Source organism: Rhyacophila brunnea, unplaced genomic scaffold (genome assembly GCF_057557595.1).
Source record: "Rhyacophila brunnea isolate RB1 unplaced genomic scaffold, BYU_Rbru_1.0 scaffold_21, whole genome shotgun sequence".
In the NCBI taxonomy this organism is placed as follows: Eukaryota; Metazoa; Arthropoda; class Insecta; order Trichoptera; family Rhyacophilidae; genus Rhyacophila; species Rhyacophila brunnea.
In genome coordinates, this window is record NW_028232871.1 from 15,346,492 (window position 1) to 15,362,701 (window position 16,210).

At 37.4% G+C, this 16,210-nt stretch overlaps 3 protein-coding genes across 3 annotated transcripts in view; 2 read left to right on the top strand and 1 right to left on the bottom strand.

Moving 5' to 3' along the window:
- The window catches only part of LOC147070772 (uncharacterized), a 387,074-nt gene that overhangs the window by 323,278 nt on the left and 47,586 nt on the right, over positions 1-16,210 (top strand). The gene's annotated exons all lie outside the window — the stretch shown is intronic.
- LOC147070778 (uncharacterized) lies at positions 440-3,809 on the bottom strand. Its single transcript, XM_085948883.1, has 2 exons — positions 3,454-3,809; positions 440-1,832 (listed from the first exon to the last, which is right to left on the bottom strand). Exons 1-2 carry the CDS (start codon positions 3,793-3,795, stop codon positions 1,350-1,352), a joined length of 825 nt encoding a protein of 274 aa, XP_085805009.1. The 5' UTR covers positions 3,796-3,809; the 3' UTR covers positions 440-1,349.
- The window catches only part of Pits (Protein interacting with Ttk69 and Sin3A), a 39,318-nt gene continuing 34,644 nt past the window's right edge, over positions 11,537-16,210 (top strand). The window contains exon 1 of the mRNA XM_085949187.1: positions 11,537-12,473. Within this exon, the coding sequence (XP_085805313.1) occupies positions 11,741-12,473 (733 nt within the window). The 5' untranslated portion in view covers positions 11,537-11,740. The remainder of the gene's footprint in view (positions 12,474-16,210) is intronic.

Genomic DNA, 16,210 nt, shown 5'->3' on the forward strand with positions numbered 1-16,210 from the left:
AACGATACACGTAGAATTCAAAAAAGAGAAGAGAAAATTTCCCGCCTATAATATTGTTGTATTTTTGAAAATCGCACGGAACAAAAAGTGTTGCCTATATATAAAATTTAGTCAGTTTTTTTCATAGTTACAAACTATGATACAAACATAGATAGATCTAAAGTTAATTACTATAGATAGAATGTGTTCACATTTAGTGGTCATATAATTATTAATGATACAAGTCGGTTATGGGGAAGCACATTTTGAAAATAGCCGATATACTTGATTATTTGTTGGGTTGGGTTAGGTTTTCATCCATGAATTAATTTTGCTCAAAATCTGCTATGGCAATTTCGCGCGGTTCCCGCCTGGCTTCCACATAACCGACTTGTACCGTTGAAATGTAGGTATAACGAAAAAGTGGGTAGGTGAGGTATTATTACAAAACGAAATGTTTATGGCACATTTTTTATTTTAAAACTGGTAAATAATTGAGAAAACAATAGATTCAGAGAATCTGCCTTCGACATTTTATTAATATATATATAAACGACCTTAATAATATATTAACATTGTCACAAAAAGGGCACAATATTCTGGATAGCCTAAAGCATGTTGCATTGTTCCACTGCGAATTACACAGGGCGAATTTGATTATTGTTATGGTTTATATTCCCGCTTCGCTCGGCGGTACTCTGACTATAACTAATTTACTAACAAAACGATAAGTAATATAAATTATATTAAATTCTACAGAATGAGTCGATAGCTATTTCAGTTGTAAGATAGTCTTGATAATAGTGTTGGTGAACTTCGACTTCGAAAAAAACACCTGGGCAAAATGAGAAGCCCGTACATAAGACATTAACAATGCAATTATTGATTTGTGTATCCCATCTTCCGTGGGCTGGGAGAATGAATTGGAGAATATCACAAACACGTAAAAACTCGCCACGACTGCACCAAGTCGAATTGTTTTCATTCATAAACACAATATGTATGTTACTTAGTGTACATAGCAGCAGTGCGACATTTTTTGTAGAAAAACAATATCTGCTTGTCGCATGTAACAAATTTCACTCGACACGGGGCGCAGATGTTGCATCGGCGCAAGCGCAGATGCTATCATTCGTTTCGGGTAGCCTTGTGACGTCACTGCTCCGGGATGCGCGGAAGAGCGTTTCTACAATGCCGGCTGTTTTCATTTATGACCCATGTCGCAGTCAAGACTATTTTGTATGTGCGACAGGGCCAACACCTTATCAATTGAACAAAACATCTTTTTAAATTTCTTCATCTTTGACTCGGACCATGGACTCTTCGCATGTTTATTATTGCTAATTTTCAACCCATTCAGCTGCGGCAAATCACAACATGTTAATTTGCTTAAAGTCTTCTGCAGATTCCTGTCTTGGTTGAAGTGAGGAAGACAAAAGTGGCGAAGAGTGCTCAGCATGCGAAGCAATGGATGTGTTCTTGTTGGAGTATGAAGAATTTGGCGGAGCAAAAGTATGCTGCTGCGCCCACTGGGGGTTAGGCTGTGGCTCTTGTTGTTGGTGCATCCTCGGGTGCAAGAATTCAGCTTCAGACTGCATGCTCAATTGGAAAAGTAATCCTTTGTAGAGTGCTTGGCTTATGATGTTTTCTGCGTAGAGTCTCTGGTTCTCCTCCATCTTACGCAGTTTTGCTGCAACTGTAATTCCGAATGCATCGTGTTCATCGCCTTCCCTTTGAGGTTTCTTGGATTGCCAGTTTTCTTCGTTTTTGAGTGGATCACCGACCTTTCTGCGCTTTCGAGGAGGTCTCCGGGCTGATGGACACCACTGCGGAGTTGAAGATAAGACATCGTCCTGGAAATAGAAAACAAGACAAATGAACACCCCCAATATTGTATTTATTTTACTTATAGACTATTTGGATCAAAGGTGCTTATGACTACCAATAACTTAACCTTTCTTGTTGTATTAGTGTATTCAAATTTGATTCCTATAGTAAATTACGGGTACATAGATTTAGTAAATTACGTTAAAAAATTACATTGATATCTCCTTAAAAAAACTCTTTTTCTTTCGACCATGTCCGATCATAATAGGATCATATGGGCCTCCACAGAGTGGAGGTTTGTATTATCAGATTTTATTTTTAAGGGAAATGGATGTCAGCCACTTGCTCAACCTATTAGGTACATACTCTGACACATACACAAATTGAAAAACAATATGTGTACTTGCAGACCCAGGATTCGAACCTGGGACCCTCGACACTATAGATCGGCGCTTAAGCCACGCGGTCATCGTGGAGTATTGCTTGCATAATCGAATGAGTTTCAATTTCAATTTATTATTTAACATATTGTGGACATTACAAATTATAAGTTTAAGACGTTCACAACATGACAAGAAACACTTATAAATAAGAAAGACAAAGAAAAGAATAAACGGGATAAAAATGAAAATATATAAAAAAAAAATAATATATACATACAAAAGCAGTGAAAATTATACATCACTATAATAGAAGTTCAAAGAAGTACACCGAGTTTGCTAAGGAGACCTTATTTTAAGAATTTATAAAATAGCGTCCACCTTAACTCACCCTCACGCAAGTGGAATATATCAACATCCGAAGCAATTTGGTTGAACACAGTTATCGCCCTCCCAATTGGCATTCAGAGTGGCAAGTTGGTTCTGCACCTTGGGAGAATAGATAACTGATGCTCTCTATTTCTAATATAGTTATCAGGAATAGGGAGTAGGGACACATTTGTCAACACTGCCCAGAATGGCAGAGGTATGAACAATATTACATTGAAGTTAAGCGCCCTCCACCGAAACCCGCCTCGCACCACACTCGGTGTTAATCGAGCGTATCGCGGGACCCTACAATTGCTGATGTGAAACATCTGAAACAATTGGACTGGGAGTGTCCTGGGAGAAGATGTCCTAGACTTAGGTTGCTACGCTCAAAGTGAGCTCTGGCTGAGTTTCTTATAATGCAAAGTGCCAGAAAGAGAAAAGCACATGGAAATTGCGAAAAGAAAATTAAGTTACGTTGTGTATACAGCAAAGAAAACGAAGCTAATCATACGGACAGCAAAAATTATGCGAAGAGATCTTCACGCCCGCAGTAAGACGCCGCAAAATTTTTAAAAGCAAAATAATTGGCCTTAGTAGCAACCAAGTCGGACGGGCCGATGGGGCCAATAGCTGGTTGGGCAACAATATTACAGAATAATGTCATTAGTAATTATTCCGGATGCCGCCAAAGAGTGCGACACTTTGTACCCTTGTGGTACAGCCTCAAGGTTTCCGTCGCCGTCGCCGTGGCCGTGCCTCCCTCACCCTTTAACGGTGAGCGGTGCTACAAAAGCGACCTACGTGCTGCAGGTCTGACATGGCGAGACGCGCAAGAGTTGGCGATGGACCGAGGGAAGTGGCGCGCAGGGTGGAAGAGAAGAATTATTCTACGTACCAGACTCTGGTCCAGCGGATCCTCATCGCACTCCGCAATGCCGCGCAGAAACCTGAACTCCTTCCAGAACACCCACTTGGGTTCGTAAACAAGCTTCGGCTCATCGACTTGCTTACTCCTCATGATCTTGTTCTTCTCCCTGCGGCAGGATGCCAGCAGCGATTCGACGCGCCTCTTGCACACCTCCACCGGGATACCGACATCGCTGACCACCGTCTCCCAGGCCATGGCCTTCCTTCTTCGGTCGCGGTAATTCTTCGACCGCGAATTCCATAAAACTTCCTGCTTTTTGAACGAGCGTATTAGCCGTACGGTTTGCTCGCGCGACCAGTCCGTCGTCATATTGGGCGGTAACTGAGATACAAAACGGTCGCCGTGTTCGACGAACACGCACCGCGAATGCTTTGCGATGGCCGAATGTTGCCGAGCGCTTCCGAACACCGGTTTGCGTGACTGTATTCTGTGTGTATTGTCGAACATCGAGCGAAAATGAATGCATGCATGTATAAGCGAACTCAAACAGCGTTCGGAGTGTCTTTGGTTCGGACGGAATGTATAGAAAATAAACATCTATGCGCAGCGTCCAAGAAAATGGAAAATAATCGCTGTTATAATATGCTTATCAAGTGTATTATTTATTAATAAGTTTTTAATAATTAGATTTTTTACTTACACTTCCAACTATTCATAATTTGTTTGTTGTATTTTTTATTATGACTTTGACTAGATAGGTTATATGAGTCGCTTGGAGTCATAAGTCACATATTGCAATTTTGTCGTTTTTTAGTTAAATATGCCAAGTGATTCTAAATGAATTAATCAATATACAGAAAAATAGTTGAGTATCAAAAGTCAATTTAAACCATATGAAAATCATTGACAAAGTTCATTGTTGGTGTAATAATTCGCATATTTCAAAGAATAGAGTTTTGTCACCAACGCCTTCCTAACCAATCGGGGACCTCTATTTCTCATAGTATGCTGTATGTCTGCAACGCTATGAGTATTAGGTATATATATTTAAAAAAAAAATAGGTTACTCCACTCTCTCACTCATTATTATTCAAGAGAATTCAATAATTTTCTTCTAATTACAAAAAATAGTGCTCTGTTGGTTTTTTGCGATTATCTCAAAACTTGATTTTTGAAATATGTGAGTTATGACTCTAAGCGACTCATATTATATAAGCGAGAGTTCAGTGTTCGTTGTCAGTGTGTGTTTGTCTTTGGTGAGTGTATACAGCGCCTGAAGATGCCGAAAGGCGAAACCCGGGTCGCAAAAAACCACTCAAATGGAATAGTACAAAACTGAAATCCATTAGAATTATTACATCGTACCTATACCGTACAAAACAATTCAATATTAAATTCTAATGGATTTAAGTTATGCACTATTCCATTTGAGTCGTTTTTTCCGACCCGAGTTTCGCTTTTCGGCACCTTCAGGCACTGTGTAGACCAGTGGCGAAGGGTGGAGGTAAGCTGTTAACATCCGCCATAAATAATGCACATTAAACTTTGTTGGTCATACGTACTTATTTGTTTTTATTGAATTAAGTCTACAATTTACAGATGGTGTTGGTTAGTTTTGAAAATCCAATCAAACCCTGCGAAAACCAACCCATATAGATAGTATTCAAAAAATATTCGTATAAGTAGGTATCTATAAAATATATAAAATTATGCCATTTAAATAATACTTAATTTTGGATATTTTATAGATAGGATAATGATTTTTATCGATTATGGCTTAGTATCTATATTCAAGGCTTAATGAATTTAAAAAAAACTAACCATTATCATCTGCAATATGTATTCTTAATTCAACGAAAACAATAATAAGTATGACTGAAAAAAGTGTGCACTAGTTTGCCGGATCGCCCAAAACAACCAAAAAGTATTATGGTCTGGTTTAGGCAGGGTTTAATTGAAATTTAAAAACTGATCAATACCAACCATCTGCCAATTGTAGTATTATTTCAATGAAAACAAATACGTATGACTGACAATGTTTAGTGTGCAAAATTTATGATGGATCTAAACAGCCTACCTCCACCCTTCGCCACTGGTCAGTGTGAATATTTGCACACATGCCAATGGTCAATTACATTGGCGTAATTGGAGCTTAATTCTACACGTTGATAAACAAACCCTACCTTTGTTTCATTGTTTACCTTGTTACCAGGCACCGGCTCATATTCGTAATATCGACCACAAAAATAGCGATGACCTAGAATCATTACCACGTCAGTCTGAATACACACTCTGAATCATATAACTTAGTAGGTAGCTACCTTTTATTTATATTCATTATTTTCCCACGAAATTTCTAATCAATAATATTATTTTTAACAGTTTGTCATTTTTTATTCAATTTCAATTTATTTATTTTCTTAACATATTGTGGACATTACAAATTATAAGTTTAAGACGTTCACAACATGACATTTAGAAAAAAATATATATAAAACAGTATTACATAAAAAAGAGATAGATCAGTAGATAAATTAGATAGGTACAACGAAGTACACCGGATGAGTTAAGCAGACCCTATTTTAAGAATTTATAAAACAACGTCCACATAAACTCATTCTCACGTAGGTGGAATATATCAACACCCGAAGCAATTTCGTTGAACATAGTTATCGCCCTCCCAATTGGCATTACCAGTGGCAGGTTGGTTCTGCACCTTGGGATAATAAACAACTGATGGTCTCTATTTCTAAGATAGTTATCAGGTACACACAGGTCAACACTGCCCAGAATGGCGGAGTTCTCATTTATACCTCGTATAAGTCGAAAAAAATACGTAGGTAAATAAAGATTTCTTCTAAATTGCAGACTGCAGTATGTAGCAGTGGCGAAGGGTGGAGGTAGGCTGTTAAGATTCGCTATAAATAGTGCACACTAAACTTTTTTAGTCATATTTATTTGTTTTTATTGAACTAAGACTACAATTTACAGATGGTGTTAGTTAGTTTTTAAAAATCAATTAAACCCAGCCTAAACGAAACCATAATAGTTTTGGTCTAATTTGGGCAATACGACAAAATTGTGCACACTTTTTCATTCATAGTTATTTGTTTTCATTGGATTAAAAATACATATTACACATATTGTTGGTTAATTTTTTTAATTCATTGAGCCCTGCCTAAACCAAACTATAATAAATAAAAAATATTATTCTATTTATAAAATATTCAAAGTTATGTATGATTTAATTGCATAATTTTAGATATTTTATAGATAGACATGTATTTTTTAACTATTATCTATTATGGCTTGGTTTCTCAGGGTATAATTGAATTTTAAAAACTAACTAACACTATCTGTAAATTGTAGTCTTATTGCAATGAAAACAAATATGTATGTCTGAAAAGGTTTAATGTGCACTGTTTATGGCGGATCTTAACAGCCTACCTCCACCCTTCGCCACTGGTATGTAGTAAGCATGCCTAAGAGAAAGTCAGTGGGATAAAGCCACGGATAGTATCCATACAACCTCAAGTAAAGGAGTCTCAAGAATTTCTTCTGTACCCGTCTAAATCATGAATCTATATTCCGTGACACGAATTAGTATTTTTTTCAGGCATACATTACGGTTACACATAAGTTCATTAATAAGGAATTTGATAAATCACTATAGACAAAAAAAAACACGACATCATCAGCCGTCAATGATTGTCAGTCGTGGATCCAGTTATTGGAATCAAGCAAGCTTGCGTTGTGGCACTTCAGTTTTACAGCACCGTTTGTCTTTGGCAAACGACGAGGATGTCTTTTACCCACAGAACAGATAATAAATATTATTATTCCGATAGGCTATAACATTTTGATGCAGGGTTTTGAATGTGTGTCCTACGAAAATGAAACGTACAATAGATTGTGTAATACACCAATAATAATGTGTTATTTGCATTTCAAAATCGATTAGCAAAAACACAATTTTGTGCGCCCCGCTAGCATTGAGTAGGTAACACAATGGCTACTGGCACTTTTAAATGAGCGTCAATGCATAAACCGAGAGCAGTTGTCAGTATTCGACGTATGACATATTCTTGACTCGTGTTTAAGTTTATCTCGGTTCTTCCTCACTCGATATCGGTTACCTGCTACTACTTCTTACCTGTGAGGTATTTCAGTTCCCATTACTTCTGAGTTCCCTGCTTTTATCTGTACCTACTTAATGTAGTACCACTTTCGCTTCATCAGTCACCTGGTATCCTTGTGATGTTCCTGCCCAATCCCACTTCGAATAAACAAGCCTGTCCAATAGTACTGCAATATTAATTATCTTATTGATTGCTTTAATTTAAAATACAAAACCGATCGCCAATAGTAGCACAATTTGGAAAACGTTCCAGAGAGTATTAAAAGACATTAGTTAAAATGTGTCGCAATTGTATGACTCCTTAAGCATAGTGGTCTATGTGCGTAGGCGCGATACCCGAGAGATGCAGGTTCGATCCTACTTTTATCAAAAACATTTTTTCTATTGGTTATAATTTATAATATATTTTCTCAGAAGTGTTTTCAAAATTATATATATTCAATATTAATTATTGTTTCATTTGGCTGCGAATAGAAAACAATATGCCCATTATTACCTATAATAGTGGATTGTGTGCTTGCCACTTTGGCGAAAGAAGACTGTAATTTGTCACTTATATGCATCATAAATGAAAAGTACGATTGTGGAAAAATCGGCAGGTACAGATAAATAATATGTCCATAATTAATGTCATCACACGAGATTGGGTATATTTGACACACCATTGTTGTAACATTTCGCCGCAAAATATTTTATCTGTCTACTTATGTAGGTAATTTATAAATTACATTTTTTTCAATACATAGGTAGGTAGGTTAAGTTAAGACGGTACTTCGTACACTATAGGTGCGACGAAATTTTGGATTCGCTGGCAATCGGAGAGCGACCGTCGAGCTGTGAACACGTCCATTTGTTTCGTGATGGCGACGGGGGTATTAATTCTTAAATCGTGTAAAGATGACTAAAAAACGTTACCCATTTACTTGAAAAGGAAAACATGTCAATGAATATATTATTATTGTTACTAATAGAACAATAAACAGAACATTAAATGGACGCATGTTTTATTTATATGACGACTTATATTTCGTTCGGCACGCGTCATTTGCACAATCCGCGCATCGCCTAGCCACGATCTTTTTAGACCATGCCTCAACTGAGGTATAGCCTTAAGAGCATATAGAGTATAGACTAAAATAAGAGTTTACATTATTTTTATAATACATACCCTCAGAGCGGAATGCACAATCTAAGATTTCGATCCTAAGGATAAGTCGCCGAAAAGCATGACTTAACTATAGACAATCCTGAGTATAGAGTTAAGGAATCCTTAACCATAGACTACTTTTGTTATGAACACGCCCTCTTCTGTATTACCATTTATCACTGACAGCTGCTGTCAAAATAAATTCGCATGTCTATAAAACAGTCCATACATTCAAATTCATTCAACAATGTATCTCAATATGGATATTGATGTGTTAATTCGTTTGGCATGTACTTGCAGAATATTATTTTACTTTTATACGCCAGCCCACAGAAATACAAGATGCCAGATGATAGAATGACACTTGACGCTAGTGTTACCATGTTAAAAATATATCTTGCGGTGCCTGTGGAATCACGTATAATGACTTATAACGGAAACATACGAGTATTATAATTAAATGTTAATATGTAGGTATTTATAGTTATTGCATTTATAAAATGCAGTTGTCATATTTTTGTCATCGTTTAACAATTATAAAATAATTTATCTAAACAATATGAAAGAGAATTTTTAAATATGGTATTATTTTCAATAGAATGTTTCTGTATAGTGTTTTCTGCTAAGGAAATTTTAGTTATGACAAATGTTTCTGCATTCCGCTCTCAGATTTTAAACAATAACAATGCAGCTATAAATAGAGAACAAGTGGGGTTTTCATAAAATGCAAATTATCCTAGTCTTATTAGTGTTTAGATATTTATTGGCGATGGTCGCTATCATCGACAGTATTGAAATTGCGCCTGATGTATCGCTCGGAGCATTTCGGGTACAACAGATCACGGTGAATGTAATACGTACAATTTACATCCAACTAGGTACTTATTATATTCAGTAAGTATGTAGGTATGTATACTATTAGGAAGCATTTTTTCTACCTGTGTAGGTAAGTACCTACTTATGTTTGATTTGTTTCGTCATAGACTAATATACTTGTTTCGTTATGAAAAAGTTAATATTTTCAATGTCACGAATATTTGACTCGATCTGCTATTCCTTTCCTATTGGACTCGTCTCATCTCTGCAGTATCTCGCTCGTGAGAATTGGTAAACATTACCCCACTGTAGCAATGTTGAGCACGCTACGTACAGTGACGTCTGTATGCGAGAGTGGCCCAACACTTGCTCACATTTCACCCACACACCCATAAACCGCTGTGAGTATTCAGGCCAAGTAATATTAACGGTACAATTTAGGCGGATTGTTTCATCGTGCGGGGAAAGGAGAAAGAGATAGAGGGGCTATGGATCGCGTCTGGCCTGGCGTGAGGTGCGCGCGCATCGCCTTGCATTCCATTTTGTCTTTACGTGCTCTTGTCTGACGTTCTTCTGACGTTTCATTGGTCTAATGGGCGACAGCTACGTTCGAGGTGCGTCAAGGAATTCGATTTTTATTAATTAATTAATTGTAAAAAAAATAAACAATGAAATGATGCGTGAGTCGGAATATGATAAAAATGCTTAGGTCTTGTGACTGTTCTCCTCCATCGCGCTGTGCCATCACTGCCATCTGTCAGTGAACTCAGTGTTGCCAACCGAACTATAATTATATTACTTGTACTATCAATTTGGTCCGCGTACAATTAAAAAAGTATAGTACGTCCAAAATACCACAATTTTGAAAATCGGTAAAAATGTATTTTCATGTTAACGATTTAATTTTGACATTAAAAAATATGCCAAAAGAACTAAAATTTTGACATTTCCTACGAATTGGTGTAAAAAGCTCGAAAGAGGTATCTTTATGTGAGAAACAAAAACTTTTACATTTTCAACACGTCCTATAATTTTTTGGACCGCGTACTATAATTCGATGACAAAAAGATAGCAACACGTCTGTCAGCTGACGACGGCGGAGAACTAGGCCCGTTTCAGACGGGACACCAGTGTCGAGCTCATATATAATAAGGGGGCCTTTGTATTCGAATGAAGGGGCCATTGTATTCCGCTACATTCTCTAGCCGCCGATACACTTGTTTTTATTACCTCAGCCAGTTTTATGTTCTAATTTATAACGCGAAATTATGCGTTGACTCATTAGTTCTGGGGCGTTCATAAACATAATACAAATGCCTTCTATATTATATTGAGCGCGACACCGGTGTCCCGTCTGAAACGGGCCCTAGTCACATCCACCAAATGATTTTATTTCGCTGAGATAATAATAATGTTAAGGTGACGCATCAGTGAAACGCCAAATAATGTTCAACTGTACGCGCGACGAAAATTTGTACTTGCTTCGCATTCATTGAGAGAACGTGGAGTCGGACGCACGTCACTTTGCTGCGTGATGGCGACGGGCCAATTAATTCTAAAATCGTGTAAAGATGACTAAAAACTTTACCCATTTACTTTAAAAAGCAAACATGTCAATGAATATATTATTATTGATACTAATAGAAAAATAAACAGAACATAAAATGGACGTATGTTGGATTTATATGAGAAATAATATTTCGTTTGACAGGCGTCATTTTCACCCGCGACCCGCAATCCGCACATCGCCTAGCAACGATCTTTTTAGACCGTGCCTCAACTAATGCATGGCCTTAATGTGCGACGGATGAGGTTTTATTTCGTATATACATTTCCGCGTCGCCGCTGATGACGCTTCGATAACGTTATGTACACGAGTTTCCGTTTATGCGCGGCGCGTCGTGACGTCACTCGATCAATAATGGCCGCCTCCGATGTGCCCTCACTCCGCGGCCGTTTCATTTACCTACTCCGTGAGTTCGATTTCCTGCGACGAGCGGCGGCCAACCGTTCCCGAAGGCGAAGCGCCAGTCGTTCGAGTGAATTCGTCGCGTCAGTGTTGTTTAATGTGGACCGCTACGATATTTCAACAATAATTTTCATTTCCAGGGTGACGTAGTCGTTGTGGGTTCTCGGTTAACTATGTAGCGCGCAAGTGTGTCGATTCGAGTTTTAACATTCAGTGGTTACAGTTTGAGAAAACGATCGCGAAGATGTCGGTGATGCAAGTACACCAGGCCAAGCGGCAGCACTGCTATCTGTGCGACCTGCCGAGGATGCCCTGGGCCATGCTTCACGACTTTTCCGAGGCGGTGTGCCGCGGCTGCGTGAACTACGAGGGCGCCGACCGTATAGAATTAGTGCTGGACACGGCCAGGCAGATGAAGAGGGCGCACGGGTTCCAGGAAGGGCGGAGCGCCCACGCCAAAGCCGGGCATCGCGCCCCTTTGGAAACCCACCAGAACGGTTCCGGGTCGGGGGCGGGATCTCAAAGCGGAGTGCCGCCTGCCCACCATCAGATTTCGGCCGGATTGTCAGCGTTGCACCACGCTCGAGGCGCCGGCCTATTGTCGGAGTACGGTGGAGTGCGAAGTAACGCAGGAGGAAGGGAAGTTTCCGCGAGCGGAGGATCGCACCCCACCCACCATTTAGCTCATCACAGGCCGCCGGTGCCGTTAGGAATTAAGCGAGGAGCTCCCGAAGACGACGACCATCACGGTCAGGTGCACGGACACGGGCATGGACACGGTCACGAGCCGCCAGGTGCGAAGCGTCTCCTGGGCGACGATCACGTGACGGGAGGCGCCAGGCCTCCGCTAACTCGCGGAGAGTCCCTCCCTGCCGTCTCCTTGGCGGCTCCTTTCGTCCAGGAGAGGAGCTTCAAACAGGAGAAGCATCCCATCAGGGCGCCCTCATTCGACACGGCGACTACCTTCAAACCAAATGGTGAGTGATTTTTTTAAACCCATTAATCTTCTATAAAAATATGAGTAGATTTTTAAAACCATGCAATCTATAATGGGAACATTATTCTACGAATTTATTACACTGTGAATTGAATACTTGAAGGGCCAATAATTATTATTGTTCATATTTCTGAATTCCTTCAACGTCAGAACCTAAAATTGTCTGTATTTAAATAAATTAGAATTTTTAATACATTGGACGCTAAAGACGCACCTAGCGAGTAACGATTAGGTGGCCATTCGATATAATTAGCATGATATTTAAATGTAATTAAAAAGTAATTATCTGGTCAGCAGTCAATTTATTAATGTTCATTTTGTCAATCATAATAAATGATCGCGATGTTCATAAAATAGACATAGTTAACGGTCCTACGTGGTTTATTCCCATGGTTATCAAAATAGGTACCAAAAGGATTTCTGTCCCAAAGTTTAGTAAAATAAACAACTGTAAACAACCATCCCCCCTATTTCAGTTCAGGTACCTACCTATACCGAAATACCTGGAAAACACGTCTGTTATACCACCTGTGCATACTTCTAGGAATATTTTGTTTATTTCATAATATCCGTTGCACAGTGTGTAATAAAAATATTCATTTATAAATCGATTATATTAGGTACCATAGCATACAATTTAGAATAATGCATGTTATGCATACCTAGTTGAATTTATTGAAACAAGATATTATTACTGCCAGTACATATTTTTATAAAGCTAAAAGCTACTTTTGATGAAATAGGAAATTAACTAATATTTATATAGGTATATTATGTACCATCAGAATAATTAATAATTTATTAGAATTGAGTACATGTCATATCCTTCCTGTGTTTTAATATTCAAAATCGTAAAAATGCAGTTACCTTTTTTCTGTTTGTGAAAACAGCTGATTTTGGTGTGACGTCATTCTCCAAATGTAATAAAATAATAGATTGCAGCAGTTCTAAATCTTTTACATAAAATTAACCAATTCGTCTTGGTAAAAAAAAATTTGGTTTAATTAATTATAATAATTGAAATTCGTTTGAATTGAGGCCGTCTTATTATAATTTATATTCTTATGACATTAATTTCATCATCACTAATAAAATATAAATGGATATGTACAACGGGTTATCACTGTTATCTAGTATGGTTACTTATAATCGAAATTACAGGTAATTAGCCTCAGATCATTGTGATGGATAAAGTGGGCGTTGTAAGTTTAATTTAAGTAATTTATTCACTACTGTTTTACAAATTTAATGATGATTCACGAAATTATGTTATTATTTACTCAGCAATTCAAAATCAATACACAGAAATGATTATAACGTTTTCATTCTCCTTTCAATAAAGTAATTCAGTTCAATACTTACGTTTATTTTCAGAAAGCTTTCGCCAATAGTTTCACTTCTTATTTAAATTGATTGTCACACATAATGTTTTGAATAGATATTATTATAATAATACCTATAGTGTCAACCGACATTTTTTTTAAGTTATCGTCTAGTTATTATATTCCATAATATTGCATATTTACGTAAATTATCTTTCGCTTATGTCATCAATGGAGAATATTGATATAGAATAGACTCACTAGGACTGAGAGTAATGCTGTTATACTGCATCATCAACTTATTATACAATATATCGACCGTGTTTAGGAAAAAGGACGTAACTTCACATAACAAATTTTACAGGAGGGGCAAAAAACGTTTTTTGAATGATTTTGGTTCAATATTTAAAAAAAAATAGGCATAGACATTGGGTGCATGATAATAATTGATGATTTTTGGTGTAATATCTTTTCGATCTAATAATAATTAAAGAAATTATTGCAGCAAAATCATTAAAATTGAGGGTAAATGCTTTTTTCCGTAAATTAAAACCTGAATTTAGATATTAATTCGGCATTTGCGGTTTACTTCCTTTTTACAGAACGTGTATTTAGTTGTATACATTTTTAATATCTAATAAAAGCACTTTTCGAAAAATCGGGAGTTACGCCCTTTTTATTCATACATAATCTTTATGTTGGTTAAAAATGCAAACATTATTATTTTGCTGTGTATCAAATTAGACATGCACTACCTATTATCATTGTTACAAAATGGGAATTACAAACATTCCCTGGGTTGCAGTATTATTTACTCATTTTGTTTGCTTTACTATTAATGCAGGGAGTATCTACCAATATGACATACTAATAGAGCCACCCACTAAGTACGTACTTTGATCGTAATGGTCAAATTAAACTCAACATTTATGTAAATGCCTCGTCTATGTTTAAATCCCCCAAGGGGCATGATGAAAACTCCCTGTCGTGGGAATTCGAAGATTGAAACCAGTAAACATTGTAACAGTCATGCCTAGATCACATCGTCACTGTTCTGGCAGAAGACACTTATTCGAAAAAATGACATATTGAGTTAGTTATACCAAAATGTTCCTTATTTCAATTTTTACCGTCTGGAAACCTTCTTAATAAATAAACAGTCATTATTTTGAAGTCATCCTTTTTTACGATTACTTAATAAACTCACATGATAGACCATTTCAAACATTTTAACAACTTCAAAGTAAAATTACTCAAAACTAGTATTCTCCAGTTAGTGTGTTCTGCCAGAACAGAGACGACATTATCTTGTATTATTCGTAGGGGAAAATAAAATACAAAAATACCTACATACCTTAATAATATATTACTTCGATAAATTACACACTTCCTTATAAGAAGTACAATAAATACTTTTCCCAACATTATGACGACGGGTGCAAAGGCGAACTCGCCATTCTGTGTTTTCCTGATGATAGAAATCAGGAACACCATTTGTTTGTTCTCCCAGTGTGCACAGCTTACCTGCCATTGGTAATGCCAATTAGGATTGCTCAACCAAATGGCTCCAGATATTAATAATTGCACCTACGTGAGGATGAATTATTTACTTTAGGTGGACGTTTTCATTTGGCGTATTTCTTCCGTGTACTTGATATAGGTAGTTTTTAATACTATTTTTCATGTCACGTTGTGAACGTCTTGGATCTGTAATCTGTAAAGTTCATTATTACACCTGAATAGTAACGTATTGTAGTAGTTTTCCCGGGTAATTACAATTTTAGGTTGACATTTTAGTAACGAAGTCACTTACATTCACTAGTTTCTTTATCCTTTTTTTTTTTTTTTAAATATCAAATGCAATATCGGACGTTAGCGAGGATGACTTCTGATGCTCTGAACAGGAATGGAGAGATGGGCTTAACCCAGCCATGCTTGTTTTACTTCTGGCAGGTTACTCTTGCAGAATAATATAATGCAGAAGTATACGTAGTCAGTAGGTAGAGGAATGACAGATTCTTCTGGCAGTGGGCCACGACGAAAGCAGTTTGGAACGGTGTTTAGCGTCATTTGAAAGTAACGGTACCAACTCTTAAATGAGCCGCCTGCACTGCCACAAGAATCTGACACCCTACCCCTCGTGATGTCGCCAAGCCATGGCTAATTTCTAGCGTCTTTGATTATTCCTTTGGGGTTTTTTCACCTTCGTAATACTAATACCTATGATATGAATCAAATCATCACTCGACACTGGTAACTGTATTTTTCCAGTTTACACAGAGCATGTGCCTGCCTATCTTACACCCTCATTTCAAAATGCCGCAATTACTAATTTAATTTTAATCGTCGGCTTTCGTTTGTTTTTTAATTTAGCTTGCGCCAATAAAACTTCGTA

Bases quoted from the DNA above. Each gene is read 5' to 3' on its own strand.
- LOC147070778 (XM_085948883.1), bottom strand. From the start codon at position 3,795: ATGACGACGGACTGGTCGCGCGAGCAAACCGTACGGCTAATACGCTCG. The intron at 1,833-3,453 runs GTACGTAGAATA...TTCTATTTCCAG, and splicing joins ATCCGCTGGACCAGAGTCTG to GACGATGTCTTATCTTCAAC.